The sequence below is a fragment of the Monodelphis domestica genome, chromosome 6 (genome assembly GCF_027887165.1).
Source record: "Monodelphis domestica isolate mMonDom1 chromosome 6, mMonDom1.pri, whole genome shotgun sequence".
Taxonomy (NCBI): Eukaryota; Metazoa; Chordata; class Mammalia; order Didelphimorphia; family Didelphidae; genus Monodelphis; species Monodelphis domestica.
Window position 1 is genome coordinate 31,403,827 of NC_077232.1, and position 22,158 is coordinate 31,425,984.

Below are 22,158 nucleotides of genomic sequence, written 5' to 3' on the forward strand. Positions count from 1 at the left end.
AGGGAGTGGGGTGGAGATTTTTTGCTCATTCTTCCAGCCTACTTTCTGACTTTATTTAGAATGTTAGGGTCAAGATCCTTACTTCTGGAGGGAAAGCCAGAGTTGGTCCTAAGAACTGGGTGCTTTCAGGATTTCAGGGATGGCTGAGGATAGAGTTAGCAAACTTTCAGGGCTTCATATTCTCATTCAGGGCAGTCTGATTGCTGCTCCTCTTGGTCATACCAAGTTCTTGACCTGGATTTGGGTCTGAGAAACAGAGAACTGTTGCTAGGCTCAGTTACTCTCTGCTATTTAGGAAGGTTCAGAGCAACAGAACAAGCTCCCATTTGGTCTGACTTCTGCTTTACTTATTTCTCTGCAGGCTTTAGCCTAGGCTGGAAGCTGAACCTGAGGCCCCACTCTGTTCCTGGGATCTGAGCCACACACCAGCAGCTTCTTACTTCTGAATTTACCCCCTACTCAATACATCCATGGCCCCTCCATACCCCAGAACACCATCCCTAGGCAGTTTTCCTACTCTGACCACTCAAGTTCCTTATTAGGTACCAGTTACCACCTGTTGGCCATCCTCCACACAGGGTCCGGTATGGATCTGGGTCATCTTCCTGCACTGGTTCACTGTCTCTCCCTGGATCTTAAAGTGGTCCATGAGACCCCAGGCACCTGGTCAGACCCATTCCCAGTGTCTATAGACCTCTCAGTCTGTCTCCCTATCCCAAGCTGGGATGAAAAAAATGACTTGTGTGACTTTTTTCTAGGATTTTGCCATCAGGATTCAGGTTGGTACACTTTCTAGGTCTGTTTGGAGATCTTTTATTGGGGCAGATAAGGGAGCTTGATGCCTTGCTTCCTCCTACTCTACCATCTTAGCTCTGCTTCCAACCATGAATATCTGATGAAGCATGCTCTAATATTCCCCCTTCCAGTGAAGAACTCTCATTGAAAGCCATGGCTATACTAGCTACTAGACACATCTCCTTTAATATCTAGGCTCCCTCCTTCCCTTTCTTTTCCTTTTTTCTTTCCTTTCCTTCCTTCTTTCCTTCCTTTCCTTCCTTCCTTCCTTCCTTCCTTCCTCCTTCCCTTCCTTCCTTCCTTCCTTCCTTCCTTCCTTCCTTCCTTCCTTCCTCCTTCCCTTCCCTTCCCTTCCTTCCTTCCTTCCTTCCTTCCTCCCTCCCTCCCTCCCTCCCTCCCTCCCTCCCTCCCTTCCTCCCTTCCTCCCTTCCTTCCTTCCTTCCTTCCTTCCTTCCTTCCTTCCTTCCTTCCTTCCTTCCTTCCTTCCTTCCTTCCTTCCTTCCTTCCTTCCTTCCTTCCTTCCTTCCTTCCTCCCTTTTTCTTTCCTTCTTGGTTTCTTTGTTTCCTTCCTTCTTTTTTTGTTTCTTTTCCTCCCTTACCCTCTGTGTTAGAATTAATACTAGGTACTGGTTCCAAGGCAGAAGAATGGTAAGGGGTAGGCAACTACTAGAGTTAAGTGATTTGCTCAGGGTCATACAGCTAGGAAGTATAAGGCCAAATTTGAACCCAGGACCAGCCTGGATCTCAATCCACTAAGCCACCTAGTTGACCCTAGGCAGCATTATTCTTAATGTAAGACCTAGAACTATATCCAAATATAGTTGACCAGAGTTGGCATTAAATGACCAAGCAGGGAAAAAGGTAAAAAATAAAATTTATTTATATTAAAAAGCCAGACCGAGGAACAATGGTACATGGTACACAAGGGACTTCGAGTCCCTCCTCTTGAACCAAGTCCCATAACCCAAGGCTGCAGTGAATGTATCATCTGTAAATCATGATCCTCTATTTGGTATCTGAACCCAATGCGGGGCTTTTCCCCAAAGAGCCTACTGATTTGGAAGAAGTAAAAGTGAGATGGGGATGCTATTTTCCATGATTTCCTTAAGCTAAAAAGTGTAGGCAGGTAAGTCTGGAACTGTCGAGGCGAGAGCAGACAGGCAGTCACAAGTCAGAAGTCCCGGAGTCTCAGTCTTACTCTGGACTCAGCCTTCCATTCTGTGTTTTCAAATGGGTCCACCAAAGACTCTAATGCGTGTCAGCCCTGACAGCCCAGGCCTGTCTGGTGGGCTCCTGGCTCTTGGGAAGAAGGCAAGGGGCTGACTCTATTCCCAAGTGTGGCACAATCACCACACGCCCCTTGACAGGCCTTGCCGAGGGGCCCCTGGTTCCCCGGAGCTTCTTTGCAGACTCTGCCTCCTACAAGTGGGGCCTTTCACAGGCTGCCGATGTTGGGGAAGCTCTTCAGTTTTTCAGGGAAGTCATCTTTATAGAGGACTGGGTCCGCTCGGTGCTCTACCACTTTGAGAGGCATGGTCCCAAAGACAGAAGCAAACTTGTTGATGCATTCAGATCTAGAGAAAGAAGGAATGCAGAGGTTGAGAGAAGCGGCATAATTACAACAGCAATGGCAAGAGCCAGCATTGATGGCTCTCTAAGGTTCGCCGAGCACTTGTCAACTCATTTGATCCTCACGATAACCAAGGGTAGAGGGAAGTAGTGCCACTCTCGTTCCCTTTTTAGAGACGAGGAAACTGAGGCAGGCAGAAGTAAGTGACTTGCCCAGGGTCACAGGGGCCCCAGGGAGCATTTGTTGGAGGAAGAAAAGAATGAATTCAGCCTGAGCCTGGCTTTTGTCCCTCTTAACTCGGGCTTCTGTCTGAGGAGACTCTGAGAAGATCAGGTAGTTTCTGAGGCTAGATTAGAACTCAGGTCTTTCTGATTCAAGTCCAATATTCTGGCCCCTACACCATGCCTTCTCCAATGTACAGATCACCATGCCAGGCAATAAAGGAAGAGCTCTGATCTAAGGACTGTTCCTCTGTTCTCAGAAAGGTTCAACCTGGATTTAACCAGCTTCTGCTCTTGAGAGACTGCGGTCTGAGTTCCTCAAAGGGAAGGAGAGAGAAATGGAGAAAAGAAGAGAAGGGATGCCGCCAGGAAGCTCCACACCCCCACCCTTCCCCCTAAAATTCCAGGCATTCCTGCAGCCATGTATGAGCACAGGAGGCACCGAGATGCTCCTTAACTCCTTGGCTGCCAGTCTGAAAGAGTCAAGGGAAGAGAGAAGGAGCTGGCTATCCCCATCTGCTCTTGGACAAATAGTAGAAATAAATACTGAGTCTGAGTCAGGACTGCCGATCCTGGACTAACTCCTAAGCAATTGTGGGATCTTGGCCAGGACACTCCCCCTCCCCTAGCTGGTGTCCCCATCTGTAAAATAGGAAAGAAATGCTCTCCCCATCCCCAGGGCTGCCGAGAGGAGCATCCTCTGGGGCCTTCCAAGCACAACAGGAGGGATGGAGGCAGCTATGTAGGTCGGGGAGTCCTAAAGCTCCGAGTATGGACAGCAGCAGCACCTCATTGCCTTTATGAGCTGCCTTTGCCAGAAGGACTAGGAGGAGCGATGCAAGACTCGGGGCTGTGCCTGAGCCCTCCCCCCTTCTTGCTCTCCTGCAGCCCTGCTGGCATCCCCTTGGGGTGAATGGGTCAGACTCTCCAGGGGAGCCTTCACGAGGGGTCTCAGTCAATCATGCCTCGCGACTGTGACAGCTGAGGGATGAAGATAGCTTTGGTCCTTCCCTGAGGGGGGACCCTCTGCAGCACCCTCAAAAAGCAAAACAAGAAACCCCAAACTCCCTTTGAAGTAGACGGGATGGAAGGCTGGACTTCAGAAAGGTCAGTCCCTCTCCCTCCAGCCGGGCCGTAGCACCTCAGTTGCCTACACAAGGGCCGCCTCTTCTGGGAGCTTCCTTGGAGAGGCCTGGCTGGGGAGATGGGGACACGCAACAAGCGGCTTCTAGCAAGGCTACCCTGCGGCTATTTCCAAGCACTCAGAGTTACGGCTGAGCCGGGACAGTATTCCCACGGATGCCCGAACATCGCTGAGGATGGAGCAAAAGTGCTTCCTGCTGGCCTCGAGCTTGCCCTTCTCACTCCCCCAGTCTGAAGCTCCCCGAGGCAACCTGCTGAGTTCCAAGAGGCCTGTCCTGGGTGCTTCTCACTGTCCTCTAGGAGGTGCCACTCCCAGGACTGAGGGGACCGAGAGGCCCAAAGCACAGGCCCTTCCCTCGAGCAGCTCCCAGCCTGATGGGGAGGCGTCAGATCACACACACAAAGCATATTGGGGTGGGTCTGGCCACTTCAGAGGCACGGCCTGGGCAGACGCATGGGGCGAAAGAACCTCCTCCACAAGGACCTGAGCCATTCATGAGGCAGGTTAGGAAACCAGGTGGCGGGAGGAGGGGGGAGTGCTCAGGCCAAATGGAGGGTGGGCTGGAGCGGGGATGGGCCTGAGGCTTGGCAGACCACCAGCCACCACTGTGGTAATGTGGGCCTGGGGAGACAAAGGCCTGAACTAGAGGGGTGCCACATCAGACGAGAGAGGCAGCACTGGAGTCGGGGTGTGAAGGGGTTAAAGGCAGAGCCTAGAAGAGGATCCCAGGGAAAGGCCACACAGGGGCCAGAGCTGCTCTGGCCACCTCATTCCCTGGTCACTCCAGCTCTAAGCCTGAGCCCACTTCCCCAGGGCTGCTGTGACTGTGGAGGAGAATGTGGGAGAGAAAAGGCTCCGGCCTGTCTCTGGGAGCCCAGCACTTAGGGTCGTACCTGGTGCAGCAGCAGGCACCAATGAGTGTGTCCAGACTGAGTGGGCTCCAGGCTGTGGGGAAGAATGCAATGCAGACACTGCCCTTCTGCTGCTGTCTTTGCTCGTCACCAGCGGGAACTCGTGCCTGACTGTTCATGGGAAGCACACCAATAGGGACTTGGGGCAGCGTGAGAAGCCGTAGTGGTAGTAATAGCAGTAGTAGCAGTAGTAGCAGCAGTAGTAGCAGCAGCAGCAGCAGCAATGGCAGTGGTAGTAGTAAGATGCCGCCCAGGATTCATGAGACCAGCTCTGGGCCAGGCACTGCTGATAAGCCCTTCCCTACTGGAGATGCCATTTGGGGACCCTTTGGCAGATATGCTCAAACACTGGCCGCCCTGGGTCCCACACACACTCTGCCTGCCTGCCTGCCTGCCTGTCTGTCTGTCTGTCTATCAAACTTACTTTCTTGCAGCTGAGCCATGGGACATGTTGAGGGGTGCAGCAGCTTTGTGCCTCTGTTTCGGGGCTGGGGGAGGGGGTATTGGGTCTTCCTTTCCTTTCTCTCCTCAGGGGTGCCCGTATTTGCCTTCCACAAAGGACAATGGTCTTACCCTCTGTGGGAGGGCCAGGTCCTGATCTTCTCAGAGTCTACTCAGATGGAAGCCTGAGGGGCAGAAGTCAGGCCCAGGCTGAATTCATTCTTTTCTTCCTCTAACAAATGCTCATTGGGGCCCTGCCATGGATTCCAGTGGGGGCTGAGATATAAGGAAAAGCCTCTGAGATCCTGGGGCTCATCATTGCAGTAGGAAAGCTGAGTTGTGTAATGCTAATAGGATTTATTTTAGCCCCCACCTTCTAGACCAGTGATAGACAACCTTTTGAGCTTGGTGGGTCAAAATTTGCCAAAAAACTGAGCATAACTTGGGTGGTGTGTCACTTTGAGAAAAAAAAACATAATTTTGAGATATTTATAGTTTAATAACAAAAATGTATAATTGTAATATATAACTGTATATATAAACCAAAAACTAGTTATTTAACTTACCTGCTTAGTGACTTCTTTGTTCATCTGTCAATCAGTTTCTTTTGTTGGGCTTGATATTATTTAACTTGTGTGTGGTACCATGAACTAAGATAAGTGAGGGGGAGGGGGAATTCTTTAACTAATGCCTATTAGTGACTTTTTTTGTTGCTGAATTTCCTTGGCTAAATCTTCAATTGAAGGTTGGTATTTTGTACACTTCAAGCCCAAGCAAACGCTACTAATTTCATCTGTCAATATGTTTCTTTTGTTGGTTTTGATATTATTTAACGCTGAGAATAAGGTCTCACAAAAGTATGTAAAGGGAAAAATTGTCAGTAAAGCCACTGCTATATTTTTCAGGGTGCCAAAAGTGTCTGGTAATCAGTTCCAGGTACTCCAAATTTCCTGTTCGTAGTGGCACTCCTCTTGATTCTCCCAAGTGGCACCTTTCCAGATTCCCAAGATTTGACCTCAAGTCGACAAACAATCCACTGAAAACCATTTAATTCCAAACTACTGTAGACTACTACATCAGAATACTTAATTATTTTCATGGTCTGTTCTAGGCTTCTAAATTGATTAAATCTATCACTGAACTGGTCAAGTAATGAGTCTAAAACATGCTGGTACTTTATATGCAAAGGTTCCATTTCATTTGTACAGCTGTGCTGGCCTCAAAATACTTTGTTACTTGAGGAAAATACTTATAAGTTTTAGTTTCTACATCTCACTTGAAAATTTTAAGTTTACTTTCAAAAGCTTTCATGTATTGAAACATAATATCAATACTTTTGCCAAAATTTTGTAACTTTAAGTTCAGTTCATTAATATAAACAGAGAGATCTGTAAAAAACATCAAGGTGTTGACCCACTTATCATCATTGAGCTGAAGAAAGTTTCCCAGATCCTTATCCTCAAGAAATACCTTAATTTCTTCAAAGTACTACACAAAGTGCTCAAGAACTTTGTCTTGGCTCAGCCATCTTACATTATTGTGCATCAGCAGTCCACTGTAGGTGGAATCAACCTCCAGTAAAAGTGCAGAAAATTCTCACTTGTGAAGGGGGTGAGTAGCTATTAAATTAACTATTTTTGTAACAACTGACATTAAGTCATTTAAGTCGGTGAATCTTGCCTTGGCACATAAAGCCTCCTGATGGATAAATCAATGAAAAGGCACAACCAAATGTCTAATAGCTTCCGTAAACAATCCAACAAATCTGACTTTTTCCCCACCATGTTTGGTGCCCCATCTGTCATCACTGACACTTCAGAGATATCAATGCTTAGGTCACAGAATGTTTGTATAACAAGCTTACATATTTTGTTTTCTGATGTACTTGGCACTGATACTAACTTTATCAACTCTTCTCTCATTGTGAGACCATCAGAATCAGACCAATAATGGCCAACTGAACATGTGATGTGACATTAGTAGTTTCATCAAGAAAGAATGAAAAATATTTACAATTACTTATGGCTCTCTTTAATTGATGCTGTACATTTGTGTTCAGTCTCATTATTCAGTCTTCTATGATATTTCTACTGAGTGGCAATTCAGATATTCTCTTAATAATTGCATCTTTATTCTGCATATTGTGAAATAGAACTGATGCACATAATGGGAGAGTTTCTTGAATAAATTCTCCCTCACTGAGTGTTTTTCCATACTAAGCTAAGGAGTGAGCAAGGCTCAAACTTGCAGATGTTAAATTTATAGAGCCTTTTACAAATTTAAGGATGGAATTAGATTGGCTCTTATAAATGTGTAGCTGCCTGGAAATGTATTCCTTCCTTTCATCCTTACTTTTTTTCAAGAGCTGGGAATGATTAGTTTCAAAATGTCTATTTATATTCCACATTCCGCTTACTACCGTTTCAGTACATAGAATGAAAAATGATGTCATTTTTTTCTATAATGTCATACATCTCGGTCCGTGTCTCTTGAAAGGGTCAGATACTGCTACTACCACTTCCTTTACTTAACCTTTTCTTTTTTGTATTTTTTTCAGTTCTCCATCAGGGGGGCAGTGTCAGAAGATAGAATTCTAGATAGCCTGTTAGCCCTGCAGGCAATTAGGGGTTAACTAGCCTAACTGACCACAAGATGGCACATGTAACTGTCTTTTAGGAAAGGGCAGGGTTAATAAATAGAAATAGAGGTTAATAAGGATGCACAACAGTAATAGTGGTGAAATGGAGTCTGCACTATGCTACAAGATGGCGTTTCTTATGTAAATTAAGATGGCTGCCACTATTTCTAATGGCAGGAAACAGCACCCATAGCACAGGCCCTGTCTCCCAGCCTCCCCCTCACTTATCTCAGTAATGATGATCAATTGGAAATACACGACACCCCAGAACAGTAGACTGGATGATGGTTGCTGTGGTTATGTGGTTGCTGGTAATGACGATCACAGGGCCCCTGAGATGTGTCTCCTGCAGCATTCTGCTGCTCCCTGCTCTGTGGGTCAGAAGTGAGGTCAAAGATCCCCTAATGGCTTAACTGGAAGTCCCAGAACTAGATGCTCTGTGCCGGAGTTCTGTTGTTTTGGCCTACAGACCTCTAGCACAGAGTGTCTACACTATACTACAGCAAATGTTTTATCCTAGGCTACTGCACCTGGCTTTGCAGGAGCCCAGGAGGAAATGTCCTTCTTGGCATATAGCCCCACACGTCTGTGTATGCGGCCACGTGTCACTCTAAGTGGCTACACACGTGTCATGGGTTCACCATCACAGTTCTAGACAATGGGAGTTAAGTGACTTGCTCAGGGTCACAGGGCTAGGAAGTGTCTGAGGTCAAATTTGAATCCAGGACCTTTTGTCTCTGGGTCTAGCTTTCTATCCACAGAGCCACCCTGCCCATCACCCCATGTAAGGTTGACAACCACGTGGGGGATGTGAGAACTTCCCTTTAACTATGTGCAATTAGAAAATCTCGAACCCTTGGACTTCATCTCTCAGAATCCTTTTCCCTTTGCCCACCTAGAGTCCTTTCTTATTTGTTTAGAAGTTCTGTACCTCCACCTTGCTGTCTTCTCTCACAACCCCGGCTGATTTAGCTCCCTTTTACTTTTTCCTTTTAGTTAGTATTAATAAATCTTATCAAATACAATACTTGGAGTTATTGTATGTTAATTTTTAAGCTTACAATGACCCAACATTTTCTCATCACACAACTGCTCCCATCAGCACCTCCCTCTGATCCCCCAGCACCGGGCCCCACTGACGGCCTCTAGACTTCAGACCAGGGACTGTGCCCGGCCTCCAGCTTGACCCCCGTCCTGGCACCTCTGTAAACCTCAGAGGATCCTCCGGAGCCGGTCTTCAGTTCTGCACCGATTTCTCCTCGGCTTTGGCAGCGCACACGTTACCGTAATCATAAGTATAGTATCAGGGTCCCGGCCACTTGTGAAGGGGAATCTGTGGGGCACGGAGCAGGGGGCGGGGCTAGGCCTGTGCGCAGTCTTGGGCGCCCAGGAGGCGAGGCCTTTCTCTTCAGCTCCTACTCAGTCCGTCTGTCAGTCGGCTCTTGCTAGGTGCCCGAGAGAGTCCTCGACTTGCCCCAGATCCCCCAGCCAAGCCGAGACTGAGGCGGGAGTTAGAGCCAGGTCTCTCCGGCTTAGACCCAGCCCCGTCCCGGGTGGCTGCATCTCTAGGAACCTCGGGATGGCTCGCTCAAGTTTCTCTTTCTCTGTCCCAATGACGCTCCACCCTCCGACAGGCTCACTGGGCCCCCTGGGATCCGCCATGTTGGGGTCCACGTGGGGCGGAGCCTGCGCTTTCCAGGGAGAGGATGAGAATGGGTAAGAAATGGGCGGAGCCCACGGCCTGGAATCCTGCGACTGCCTCAGTTCTCCCTCCCACGGTGTGTTGAATGGAAAGGGATCATCAATGTGCTGGAGGCTCAGAGCTTGAAGGGCTGAGATCCTCGCGGAGTCTCGCGAGAACGAGGGCAGCCCCCGCAGAGCACAGTCCAGAGCCTTCCTCCGCACTCCTGTGCAGGGCCCAGCAGGATGGATGCCCTCGGCCCTGGGGTGCTCGGGCATGAGGACAGCCGGGAGTAGGGCCGGCCTGCTCCGGACACCCGATGCCTCTCCTCCATGGAGCTGGTAGCTCGGGGCGTTGGCAAAGGCTCTGTGGGCCCTGTGGCTGTTTTTAATTCTGACTGTGCTGATGGGCGCTAAAGCGGGGCAGATGCGCTGAAAGGATCCAGCAGTGCCTTGGAAGCGGCCAGTTTCCACTGATCAGGGACGGAGGATGCTAACTACTTGGTCAGCGTGGGGCCTCCTGCGGCCCTCTGGAGCCTGCCCAGGCACCCGAACGGTGGCCAGAGCGATCCCAGCTTGGGCTTTTAAATCCTCCTCCCACAGAGCACCAGCGGGAGCCTCAGCCCGGCTTCACTCACCTTTCCACCATGTGCGTCTGGTCCAGGGAGAGCCCGTCGATGGCGGTGCACTCCGGGCATTTGAACTTTTTACGGGGCGTCACCTGTGGGCAGGAGCACAAGAAAAGGATCCGGGGCTGTGGGAGCACCCTTGCCTCTGCGGGATGCCCACCGAAGCCCTCCTGCATCCCCCTCCCACTCACACACGGACACACACCTCACTCTTCCTCCATTCAATCCCATCTGGCGTGGCCAAAAGCAGAGCTCACCAGGGCCCAATAAAAGAGGCTTGGAGGCTTTGCCTTCTGTAACTGGAAAGAAGTGGCGATGACAAGCTGCTTAATTCTTGTTTAATGACTGTTTTCTCACTGCCAAGGTCCCTGTATAAACACCATTTGTTCTTGCAGCCATAAGGGCGATGAAATACGGCTTCCCCTGCTCTCACCGTAACCTTACTCCAAAGACCGTCTTTCTGCTCCTTCCAGCCTGTGGCTGGCCAGCCGAGGCTGCAAGAATCCTCTGGGCCCGTGAAGGTCCCTTGCCGGCCCTTAGTTCAAAAGATACCCTTGTGCTGTCCCCTGTCCCCCCCCCCCCTCCTCTCCACTGCCCAGGTCCTACCCCTGTCTCTTTACTATCTTTGAAGAGAGTTTTCCTAGGAAGCCAGCCAGGGATAGCCAGGCCTGCGGTGCTGGGCAGACCGGAGTAGGGGAAGGGGAGCCCGAATAAGGGAGGCGCTCCATTGGCATTCTGCTTTCCAGTCTTTGAGAGGAGCATCTGGAGAGCTATCAGAAGTTTAAAATATATGAAAACAGGCGGTGGGCTTCACCCTGTGGGTGCACCCTGGCCCCATCAGTGGGTCAGCTCCATGTCCTCTCCAGGGCCTCGGGATGGGGCTTGTCCTCTGCCTCTCTCAGCACCGGCTCCCCTGGATGCTGGCCTCTACAGATGGGCATCCTATGGGGCATCATCCCGATGAAATCCAGGAGGCCTGCCCCTCTCCTCCAGAGATGTTCCTTCCCCGAGCCCTTGCCCACATGCACCAAAGGAGAGAGTACAAGTCCTGGCCGACCTATGTGTGAGTCACCCTCAATCAAGAATGAGCCATGTGATGTGAGGCAGCCACTGCTCAGGACAAATTAATTCAACAAACATTCATTAAACACCTAGGGAGGGCAAGACTCAAGGAAGAACTCTCTACTCTAAGGGCCTAAAACTTAGGGGATAAATCTTAAGGAGCTGCCAGAGGCAAAGAAGGATTCTGACTTAGCAAAAGTAATAAAATTGGTAAATTGGTGTAGGATTTGAACTTGGATCTCAGAGTCTCAAAAATCTATCCATTTATCCCCCTGACCACAGTGCCTCATTCATATGCCAAGTCAATAAAGTGAAAAACAAAGCAGTTCTGGCCCTCAGGGAATTTTTATTGTATAGAAGGGAAGGAGAAACAAAGAAATTTTGAGACAGAACAGCAATAAGTGAGCTTTGCAGGTTAGAAATTCCAAGAGTCAGGAATGAAGGTGACAATAGCCTGTGCAAACACATGAAGATGGGATATGGCTTGTTAAGTTTTGGAAATAGCTGGTATGCCTGTCTTGACCTCAGTTTCCTTAAATGCTGCATCTCCCTCATGAGATGTCGAAGGATCAAAGGAGAAGGGAATCGCTAAAGCACTACAGAAATGTAAGTGATTATGAGAAGACCTGAGATAAACTGATAGGAAACATATTTGTGTGGCTAGGATGGTATGACTGTAAGAACCTCACCTTAATGACAGCTTTCCCTGTGACGTTGGCCACCAAGAAGTTCATGGCAATATCTTCGCAGTTCATGTGAGCATCCACCCAGTTCTTGATGTCTCCCGGCATTTTGTAGGTGTAGAGGTAATTAAAATACTATTGGGGAGAGGAAAACAAAAGGCCTGCACCTGTTAGATTAGTTCCTGTCAAGTTCCCTTTCAGAGAGGGTTGCAACAACTAACCCAAATACAGAGTAGGCACAGACCCTGATTTACAGAGAGCAAAGGTCTAGCAAGGGCCAAATATGACCGGACTCTTGTTTTTGTACTATGAGCTAAGAAAGGCTTTTACAATCGTCTTTCAATACAATCGTCTTTAAAAATATAAAAAACAATTTTAGGTCAAGAGTTTTTTCCATAGTTTGTCAACGTCTGGCCTAGATGGCCAAAAAAAGCGTTCTGAAGCAAAGTACCTGTTGTACTGACTACAGTCGGCTGTAAGATACAGTAAGAAATATGGTCTACAGACATGACATGAATATTCTCATATTGTTTCTACCTTATTTCAATATCTTCCTTCTTCATTTAAAAATGCTTGTTCTCATTCCGGTTGCTTAAAAAGGAATATTTGAAGGGTCTAATTCAATGTTAAAAATGTGTGCTGTGCCCCCTAGGTGCTGGGTTTAGGGAAAGTTTCTGTTCTTGAGGAGCTCCTTAATTACCTTGTGGTAAAAAGCCACTCCTGTGAGTACCATAGATACTTCATTGGTCCACTCCGACTCATACTTCCACTTGCTCATCTCATGGTCCCAGAGGTGCAGGCGGCCTGGGTATCCCACCAGCCTATCGGGAAACTCACGCCAAACCTGAAAGGGAAGACATGTGGTTGAACACTTCCCTGACAAACTGCACCCAGGTCACAAAGAGGTCTTCAGACAGATGCTGGCAGAAATCCGCACTCTCTTGGTTCGTATTCCAGGATAGAAAGCATTCTCCCTAAGTAAGGAGGGTGGCAGGAGGTGAGACTGCTGGAAGATCAGAAGGTGGAAACTGGGGCCTGCTTTCTTTGGCAAAAACTTCTGGTACCCATTTTGTGTCCAAACTATCCTTCTACAACACAGGAGATTATTAGAACAATATTAATGAAATCAAACTGATAGATAATTGGACCAATTGAGAAGAAACTACATTGATTGAATCTAGGTAGAAGGAACCACTGGCTCTGAAAGAAGACATTCATTTTTTCTGAGTACATTCTTTCCTGATACCCATGCTATACTGGGAGCCTGAGGTCTGAGGAATATTTCCGAAAAGTACAGGCCTTCTACCCAAAAGACTTGCATTCTAATCCCAATTTTGTCACTGACTTTTAAATTTGATTATGAACTTAAATACCAAAAGAGTATTTCCATATGCACATAGAGTTGTAGAATACAACCTTATGAATGATGGGCCCCTGAGTTGTTGGACCCCTAAGTAAAGGGATCATAGTACATTGAATAGGCCTGAGTGACCTAGGAATGAACCGAGGACACGTTTGTGTATCATAGCCCCGAAGACTCTAGCGGAGACTCTAACAGAAGAGACGTCATCTTGAGTATGTGTTCATGGATCTTATGGATAGCCTTGGTTGTCTGTTGCCATGTAAATAGTGACTGTAGCCATGTGGATGGGTATGTTTGGGGCAGCAACTCAGTTTCTTATAAGTATTATCCCCTCCCTCAATAAAGCTACCATTGATGTCACTGAATACTATCTGCATCAGTGGTCCGTTTGATTCGGTCGTCCTTCTTACCATCCTCTCTGCCTCCTTACCCCAGTGAGGACTTTGCAGAACCCTTGCAGGACCCCAGATACCAGCAGGGTAGTCCTAGATCAAAGTGTATGCACAGTTTTATAGCCCCTTGAGCATAGTTCCAAATTGTTCTCCAGAATGGTTAGACTAATTCACAATTCCACCAACAGCATTAGTGTCTCAATTTTTCCACATCCTCTTCAATATTTATCATTTCCTTTTCTGCCATGTACCCAAATTTACAGGTGTGAGGTGGTACCTCAGTTGTTTTAATTTGCATTTTTCTAATTAGTAGTGATGGAGCATTTCTTCATGTGACTATTAACAACTTAGATGGTTCAGTGGATAGAAGGCTGGGCCTGGAGTCAGGAAGATCTGAGTTCAAATCTGCCCTCCAGTACTTACTAGCTGTATGGTCCTGGACAAATTATTTAACTTCTGTTTGCTTTAATCTACCACTCCAATATCTTTGCCAAAAAATCCCATGGACAGTATAGTCCAAAGGTTTGCCATCACTGATATATGCTATTTTTGCCAAATTGCTTTCTAATTTTCCCAGCAATTTTTGACAGTGAATTACACCAAAAACTTAGATCTTTGGGTTAATCAAATGCTAGATTATTATGATCATTTGCTTAATCTATTCCACTGATCCACTACTATATTTCTTAGCCAGTACTAAATTGTCTTAATGGTTATTGCTTTGTAATATAGTTTGAAATCTGGTACTGTTAGGCTACTTTCCTTCACATTTGTTTTCATTGATTCCTTTGATATTCTTTACCTTTTGTTCTTCCAAAACAATAATTTAGTAATTATTTTTTCTTACTTTGCAAAATAATTCTTTGGCAGTTTGATTGGTATTACACTGAATACATAAATTAACTTAGATAGAATTGTCATTTTTATCATATTGGCTTGGTCTACCCATGAGCAATTATTTCTACAACTATATAAATCAGTCGTTATTTATTTGAAAAGTTTTTTGTAATTGTGTTCATATAGTTCCTGGGGTTTGTCTTAGTAGGTAGACACTTAAGTGTTTTATATTGTCTGCAGTTATTTTTAATGGAATTTCTGTCTCTTCCTGCTGGGCTTGGTGAGCAGTATATAGAAATGCAGGTGATCTATGTGGGTTTGTTTTATATCTTGCAACTTTCCTAAAGTTGCTAATTCTTTGTTGATTCTCTAGGGTCCTCTAGAAATGCCATCATATCATCTGCACACTGAGTTTTCATTGCCTGTTTTTATTCCTTCAATTTCTTTTTCTTGTCTTACTGCCATAGCTAGCATTTTTGTACAATACTGAATAATAGTGGTGATAATGGGCATCTTTGCTTCATCCTGATCTTAATGGGAAGGTTCCCAATTTTTCCCCATTACAGATAATGCTTACATTTGGTTTTAGATAGACATTACTTATTATTGTTTTAAGACAGGCTCCATTTATTTCTGTTTTCTAATGGGTTTTTTAAATAGGGAATGAGTGTTGTATTTTGTCAGACTTTTCCTGTATCTATTGATATGATCATATGATTTTTGTTTATTTTGTTACTGACATGATCAATAATTTGGAACTATGTCTAAAGGGCTATAAAAGTGTGTATAACCTTTGACCCAGCAATGTTGCTACTAATTCTGTATCCCAAAGAGATCAAAGAAAAAAGAAAAGGATCTATATGCACAGAAATATTTATAGAAACTCTTTTTGTGGTGGCAAAGAATTGGAAACTGAAGGGATGTCCATCAATTGAGGAATGCCCAAATAAGCTGGGTTTTGTTATAGAATATTTTTATGCTATAAGAAATAATGAAGGGAACAATTTCAGAAAAACCTGGGAAGCCTTGTATGAGCCGATGCAAAAGTGAAGTGAGAAGACCTAGAACACTGTACACAGTAAGAGCAAAATTGTAACAATAATCAACTGAAAGACTAAGTTACTTTAATCAATACAATGATCCACAACAGTTCCAAAGGACTCATGATAAAATACACTACCCACTCCCAGAGAGAGAGAACTGACAAACTATTTGCAGATTGAAGTATATTTTTTCAGCTTCTTTGTTTTTATTACTTTTTTCCAACATAGCTAATGTGGAAATATATTTTAATAATACATATGCATAATAGATATTATTTTTCTTCCTTTCTCAATGGATGTGGGAAACAGATAGAATTTGGAACTGAAAATAATTTTTTAATTAACTTTATTCTCCTTCTCCTCTAGCCTCCACTCCTCAATATGATTATATTGAACTTTTCGGGATAAGTTATTCTAGGTTGTAAGCCTATATCTTTTGTTATTTGAAATATTGTATTCCAAGAGCTCCGTTTGTTTTTAGTGAGAGTAACAGGTTTTGTGTGATTCCTCCTTTCTGGCTGTATGCAGTATATTAAAAAAAAACTGATATGGAAATGCTGGATTTTGTCTAGGGTATTCCTGGGACTTTTACTTTTGAATTTAAGGAGACCATTAGTGGATTGTTTTTATCTTCACTTTTCCCACTTATTCTAGTAGATCTGGGCAGAAGGTAGTTTTTTATTTGTGATTTCTGGAAATGTGATGTCAGAATTTTTTTTTAAATCATGGTTTTCAAGGAGTCAAATAACTTTGCTGTGACATTTTCAAGGTCAGTTGTCTTTTATATCAGATAGCTGATTTTTCTTCAATTTTTAAAATATTTTGAGTTAATTCTAGTATTTCTTGCTATCTCACAGAGACACTAATTTCTGTTTGTGTGATTCTAGTTTTCAGGTAGTCCATTACTTGGTATGGTTTATCATTTTCTCTTGTAAGCTATTCCACTTCCAATTTTTTCCTCTAGAGCTTTTAATTAATTTAAATTCTTGTTTCAATTTGTCCTAGTAATTAATATAGCACCTGTGAAAAATCCATTTCCCCTTTTAAGAGTTTGTGAAGTTATTATTAGAGGATTACTTTTGCCTTCTAGACTGGCAGTATTTTTAGATTTTATATATATGTATAGAATATTTATATATGTAACATATATATGTATATATATATATATATATATATTCTGTTCTCATTTAATTGAACTCAGTTTGAAAAAAATTGCTGCCAGTGTGAAAAATTGCTCATTTGTTTCCTCTTCACCTCTCCCCAACCTTGTCCCTGAAGCCAGACATAGATGACTTGCATATAGGCAAGTAACCATTTGTAAAGAGAACCACATTTTTTTTTTGCACATGATTCATGTTGATAAAGGCTTTGCACTAAATGGGGAAAAAACCCTGAAATTATTTTTTATTTAGCTTCATGAATATATATTGTAATGTAGGAAATTGTCTTTGTTGACCAGGAACCCATATGATCAATATTATTTGTTTTTAGTAAAAATTTGTATTTAAGTTTCTGCAAAATACAATGAAGCTAAAAAATCTTGGGTTGTGTCTTCCAATCATTAAGTCATATTATATGCTTTGTTCCCCTATCAAAAAAAATTAAATATATATGAAATATATCATAATATAACCTATATGATGTATATAAATATTTCCTATTTTTTTTCACTCCAGTCAGTGTTTTCTTTGGTTCATACATGTATTTTTAGTTTCTAAATCGGAGGGTTTGGCTAAATGATCTCTAAAGTTCTTTCCACCAATCAAACTGTACAAGTCTATGAACAAGTGTTTAATACTTTTATGTAATTCTTTGATTAGACTATATATATATATGTGTATATATATGTATATATATATACATATATATATATATATATATATATATATTCTCAGAGCATAGAAAACAGAGATGCCTCCTTCATATTCTCCCTGTCCATTCACCCCTTTCTCCTACTTCTCACTGGCTCTGACTTTGAGCAACAGAGGGAAAGTCTCTGTGTTCATTAATGATTTTTTACTCTCCTCATTTTTGAAGGATAAGTTCAGCTCTGTAGGATAATATGGTAAAAGCCAGTGAAAAACCGCAGGAAAGAGATGATGTTTTCTAGTGTAAGATCACAATCCCATGCTGTTAAACTTAGCTGCCTTTCAAATAGAGAATTAAGCTCTTTGGTTCAGATCCCAGAATCAGAGGAACAAAGACAAGCTCTCAGCTGTCATCGAGTCCAAATCCCTCATTTTAAAGATGAAGAAAAAACTGGATAGAGATAAGTGACTTGCACAAGATCACAAAGGCAGGCGTTGTCAAGAATAATTATGATGTCTCTTTCAAATTCTATATGACGTTACTGATATGATGTCTTGAACTGCTTTTCCAGAAATGGAGATAGGTTTCTTCACTGTCGTTCTATGTCTCTTGCCTTATTTCCCCTTGTGACTAACAATCTATTTTTGAGACATCTGGCTGCGGCTGTAGAATGGAGTTTGCCTCTGTGTGAAGATAACTCACCATCTAATGGGCCTCCAGTCTGCAATCATGGCCCCCTGAGCACTGCACACTACCCCGCCACACTAAGCAGTCACAGGCTGAATAATACAGGCTACAGACAACTGAAGCAAGGTCAGATCTAACACTAAGGAGGCATCCTCTCTACTCAGTCACTAGGAGACCATTCTTCTCTGCCTGCATTTCTGCTGCTTTCTTCCAAGGACCACTGATGACAAAGTCTCCCACAGTCTTCTTTCTCTTCTATAGACACCTGGCATTTCAAAGCAACTCCTAGGTTATAGGTTGAGCCCCTTCACCCAGACCAGTGCCCAGGACTTCTGGAGCAGGATGTTTTCTAGGGAAGTGGTAAGGCTGGTGATGGAAGTGATAAGATGCAAAGAAGCTGCAGGACAGAAGGGCACTCACTGTGGGACAGAAACCTCAGTTCAAGCCCTGGCTCCATCAATAGCAAACTGTCCTATGGTAAAAAAGAACTTTTTTCTCAAGAAAACCCTGTGATGAAGATAGCATAAGAATTATTCTCTCCATTTTACAGAAGGGGAAACTGAGGTACAGGAGTGCAGTGACTTGCCTATGGTCATGCAGGAATACAGAAATAAATAACTTTCTGAGCCATGAAGTCCTACAGAAAAACAAGCTATTATTTTGATCACAAATGGAACATGAAAAGTAGAAAAACAGAGTCTTCTTACTAGTGGAAGAAACTGTAACCCAAGCTCCCCACCAAGAAGAATGAGACTTTAGGGACATTCAGTCACAAAAATGGTGTACTGGGTCAAATGAATAGCAACTGTGAGGCCCTGGATTTCAGACTGATCCGTAGCCTTAAGAGTGCTGCTCCTGCCACATGCAGGGCTCCCTGCCCTTGACTTCGTCCTGGCAGCTGGATACAATCAAGATACCATCCTTGTCACTTCATCTATTACTGTGCAGCTGACTATGGGATCAAAACTGAGGAGAGAAGAATGGGGATGGGCCATCCCTAATGGAGCTTGAACGGAGCAAGATGGTGATCATATTATATAACGGACTTCTTCCCTCGCTAGACAAGCCAGAACTCCAGCTCCACCCTCCTCCTCCTCCTTCCCACAATAAATTCAAGAGATTTTTTTTCTCAGGGGGAAATGTTCTGGGGTTGCTTTGGAGCCATTACTGACAGATGTCTTTTCATGTTAATAGCACGGACATTTTAGACTACACATTATCCATTCAGCAGTCCCAGTAATGGATAACAGTAATAAATATTTGCATGGTCCTTTATACTTGCAAAGTGTTTTACGGTCTCAGAATAATTATTCAAATAGACTAGACTGTCGACACTGCCATAAGTAGCCATACCATCCTGTTTTCATCCATGACACCTCTAGAGAGTGGACAACCGCCCAGAACATCACCAGGCCACTGGGCAAAGACACGGGTTATTCTGGAGTTATTTGGAGACTCCTTGCACTGCACATTTCTTCTACATTCCCCACAGGTGCCTTTGGGGGTTGTAATTCAACTGAACAAATATTTACTAGGCTCTTACTATGATCCAGTAAGGTACTAAGTTGTAGGAGGAGACAGAAGATGATGTACACCCTTTGGACTTATGTTCTGATAAAGGAATAATAATGATAGCTCCCACTAAAAGCAGTTGAAGTTTACAAAGTACCTTCCTTACAATACCCTGGAGAGGTCAATAGTGTCAGTGTTACTCTTCTTCTTAAAGCTCCCTGCAAGTCCTGTCAAAGTCATACTCTGGGTCCAGGTGCTCTCTCTTCTACCTGCGGCATGCCAGAGGAACTCCTTTCTGTAGCATTTACAAAGCACCCTCCTTCAACAACCCCATTGATCCTCTTCGTTCTCATCACTGTTTCAGTGACCCACAGTGAGTCCTGTTTTCTGAGGCTACAGAGATATAAACTAACATCCAGTGGCAAGTGGGGATGGAGAGAAAAGCTGGAAGTGCCCAAGCGGGATCTCGGTGATAATGGCCAATGTTCCAGGCATCCCAAGAGGCTGACTGGATCCTTGATGCTTTAAGCTGAAAGAGGAGCCTATGGGATAGCAGCAGAGGCTCCTGACCCCTGGGTCTCCGAAACCATGACATATTACCAGCTCCGAGGGAACAGAGTCCTGCCTTTTGGCTATGCTCTAATACTTCGTATAAAGACTAAAATAACACACCGTATTAAACCAATCTGCCCCTTTCTTTCTTTTTCAGCTGTGATGGCCTGACACCAAGCTTTAATCATCTCCTACCTGGACTGAAGCAATGTCCTCTTCTGCCTTCCCAGTTCTGCTGTATTGGCTAGACAACTGGCTCTTGGTGTGGCTGCCAAAGCCTCCTATTCTTCAGGCTGCCTGCTGAGCCAATGTCTCACATCCAGGGTGAGAAGGCTCAACCTGGGTTTCAGGTCTCTAAATGCAGAGCTTTTTCTAATACAGAGGCTCAATACAGAGGCAGCTAGGTGGCACAGTTGATAGAACACTAGGTCTGGAGTCAGGAAGCCCTGAGCTGAGCTCAAATCCAGCTTCAGACACACTAGCTGTGCAAATCTGGAAAAGTCACTCAACCTCTGTCTGCCTCAGTTTCTTCAACTGGCAACATGGGGATAATAATAGCACCTGCCTCCAAGAGGTTTTGTGAGATCAACTAAGATAATATTTGCAGAGCACTTAGCACAGTGACTAGAACAGTTGGCACTTAATAAATGCTTGTTTTCTTTCTATCTTCTTGAGTTATATGACTCTGAGAAGGCCAGTTAAGCTCCCTAGGCTTTGGATTCCCGAGTAAAGTGGCACTAGGGAACTGGACTTGGAATCAAGAAGACCTGAGTTCAAACTCTGCTTCTGAACTTTACTAGTTGTGTGACTTTGGGGAAGTCACTTAACCTCTTAGAGCCTCTGTTGCCTTCTGTAGAATGAGAATGATAATAATAGTGCCTACCTCACAGAGTTGTTATGATCAAATGAGATAATATGAAGCACTTTACAAACCTCACAATGCTGTATGTTAGCTATCATCATTATCAAAAGGAAGGTGGTAGTCATGTCTAAAGGCTCTTTAAATTTCCTCCTAACTCTCTCCCATTGGCCACCTCTGTCCTCAACACTGCCCATCTCAAAGGCTAAGTTAATAAAGAACATGAAGAGAGTTGTTTTAGTCTTACGGATACTAATAAATGCTTTGGGTAAGAAAGACAATTCATTTCACTTTAAGACAGCTAGTCAGGAATCTTTTAAGTCCAGAGTGTGTTTTAACCACACTCAGATTCTGAAATCTGGTTGAGCAGCAAAAGGGAAAGAAGGTGTATCACAGGTGGTGCCCATCTGGGATGCAAAAATATGAAATTATGTGTCTGCTCCAGGGAGAAAAATGACCCTCCGAGTAGCTGCTGTAATCACCATATCTTCAAAGGCAAAAGGTGCCCAGGGGTGCTGCTACTGGGCACCTGGGATGGTTACACTTACCAGGGCCTATGGGCTACAGTGATCAGGCTTTAAAGTGGCAGGAAATAACAACTTATGCTGATTTACATTTATATACATTTTAAGTTTGCCAAACAGTTTTCTTAAACCTCTATGACGTCAGGAATGCAAATTAGCCCTTACCTTCATTTTACACATGAAGACACTGAGTCAGCTCTAAGAGTTCAGTGACTGGCCCAAGATCTCATTAAGTTTGTGAGGATGTATACAGGGTGCAAAGGGCCCTGGTGATGCTGGGAAAGTCAACTTTTCTCTGAGCTTAAGTATCCTCATCTTTAAAATGAGGATAATAAGAGCATCTATCCTCCCAGTGCTCTTGTAAGGATGAATAAATAATTGAAAACATTCATTAAGTGCTTTCTCTGTCTAAAGCACTGTACTAAGTGCTGGAGATACAAATAGAAAAGACAGCATTATTCCCATTTTATAGATAAGGAAATAATCTCGTAAGAGGTAATGTCCATGTTCAGGGTCTTAACAGTCCAGGTCCTCATTATTACTTGTTAGACAACTGCAGTGGCGTCCTTACCTTAAGTCTCATCCTTCTCTACATTCTCTACATCAGATTTCTCAGGAAAATACCTCTGCATGGAACCAGATTAAAATTCAATTCATTGATCCGCTCTTTCTCTATTTTGTTAATATATGTTTGTAAGTATAGGATTTCCCTCCCCCTAAGAACTACTTTAGTTTGCATCCCAGAAATTCTGGTATTTTTTTTCATCATTTTAATGTTTTTGACATGGTTATTGTTTTATGATTTA

The 22,158-nt window shown here is 44.2% G+C and overlaps 1 protein-coding gene across 3 annotated transcripts in view; it reads right to left on the reverse strand.

The window, feature by feature from the left end:
- Positions 1–1,652: 1,652 nt before the first annotated feature.
- Positions 1,653–22,158, reverse strand: part of EXT2 (exostosin glycosyltransferase 2) — a 187,851-nt gene continuing 167,345 nt past the window's right edge. Inside the window, exons 11-14 of one of the 3 annotated variants that reach the window (XM_001362679.4) lie at positions 12,475–12,618; positions 11,781–11,909; positions 10,039–10,121; positions 1,653–2,369 (exon numbers count right to left, since the gene is read on the reverse strand). In XM_001362679.4, coding sequence (XP_001362716.1) covers positions 2,231–2,369; positions 10,039–10,121; positions 11,781–11,909; positions 12,475–12,618 — 495 coding nt within the window. In that variant the 3' untranslated portion in view covers positions 1,653–2,230. Of the gene's footprint in view, positions 2,370–10,038; positions 10,122–11,417; positions 11,688–11,780; positions 11,910–12,474; positions 12,619–22,158 lie in introns of those variants that run through there. The other 2 variants (XM_007497354.3, XM_007497355.3) reach the window with 2 other exon arrangements.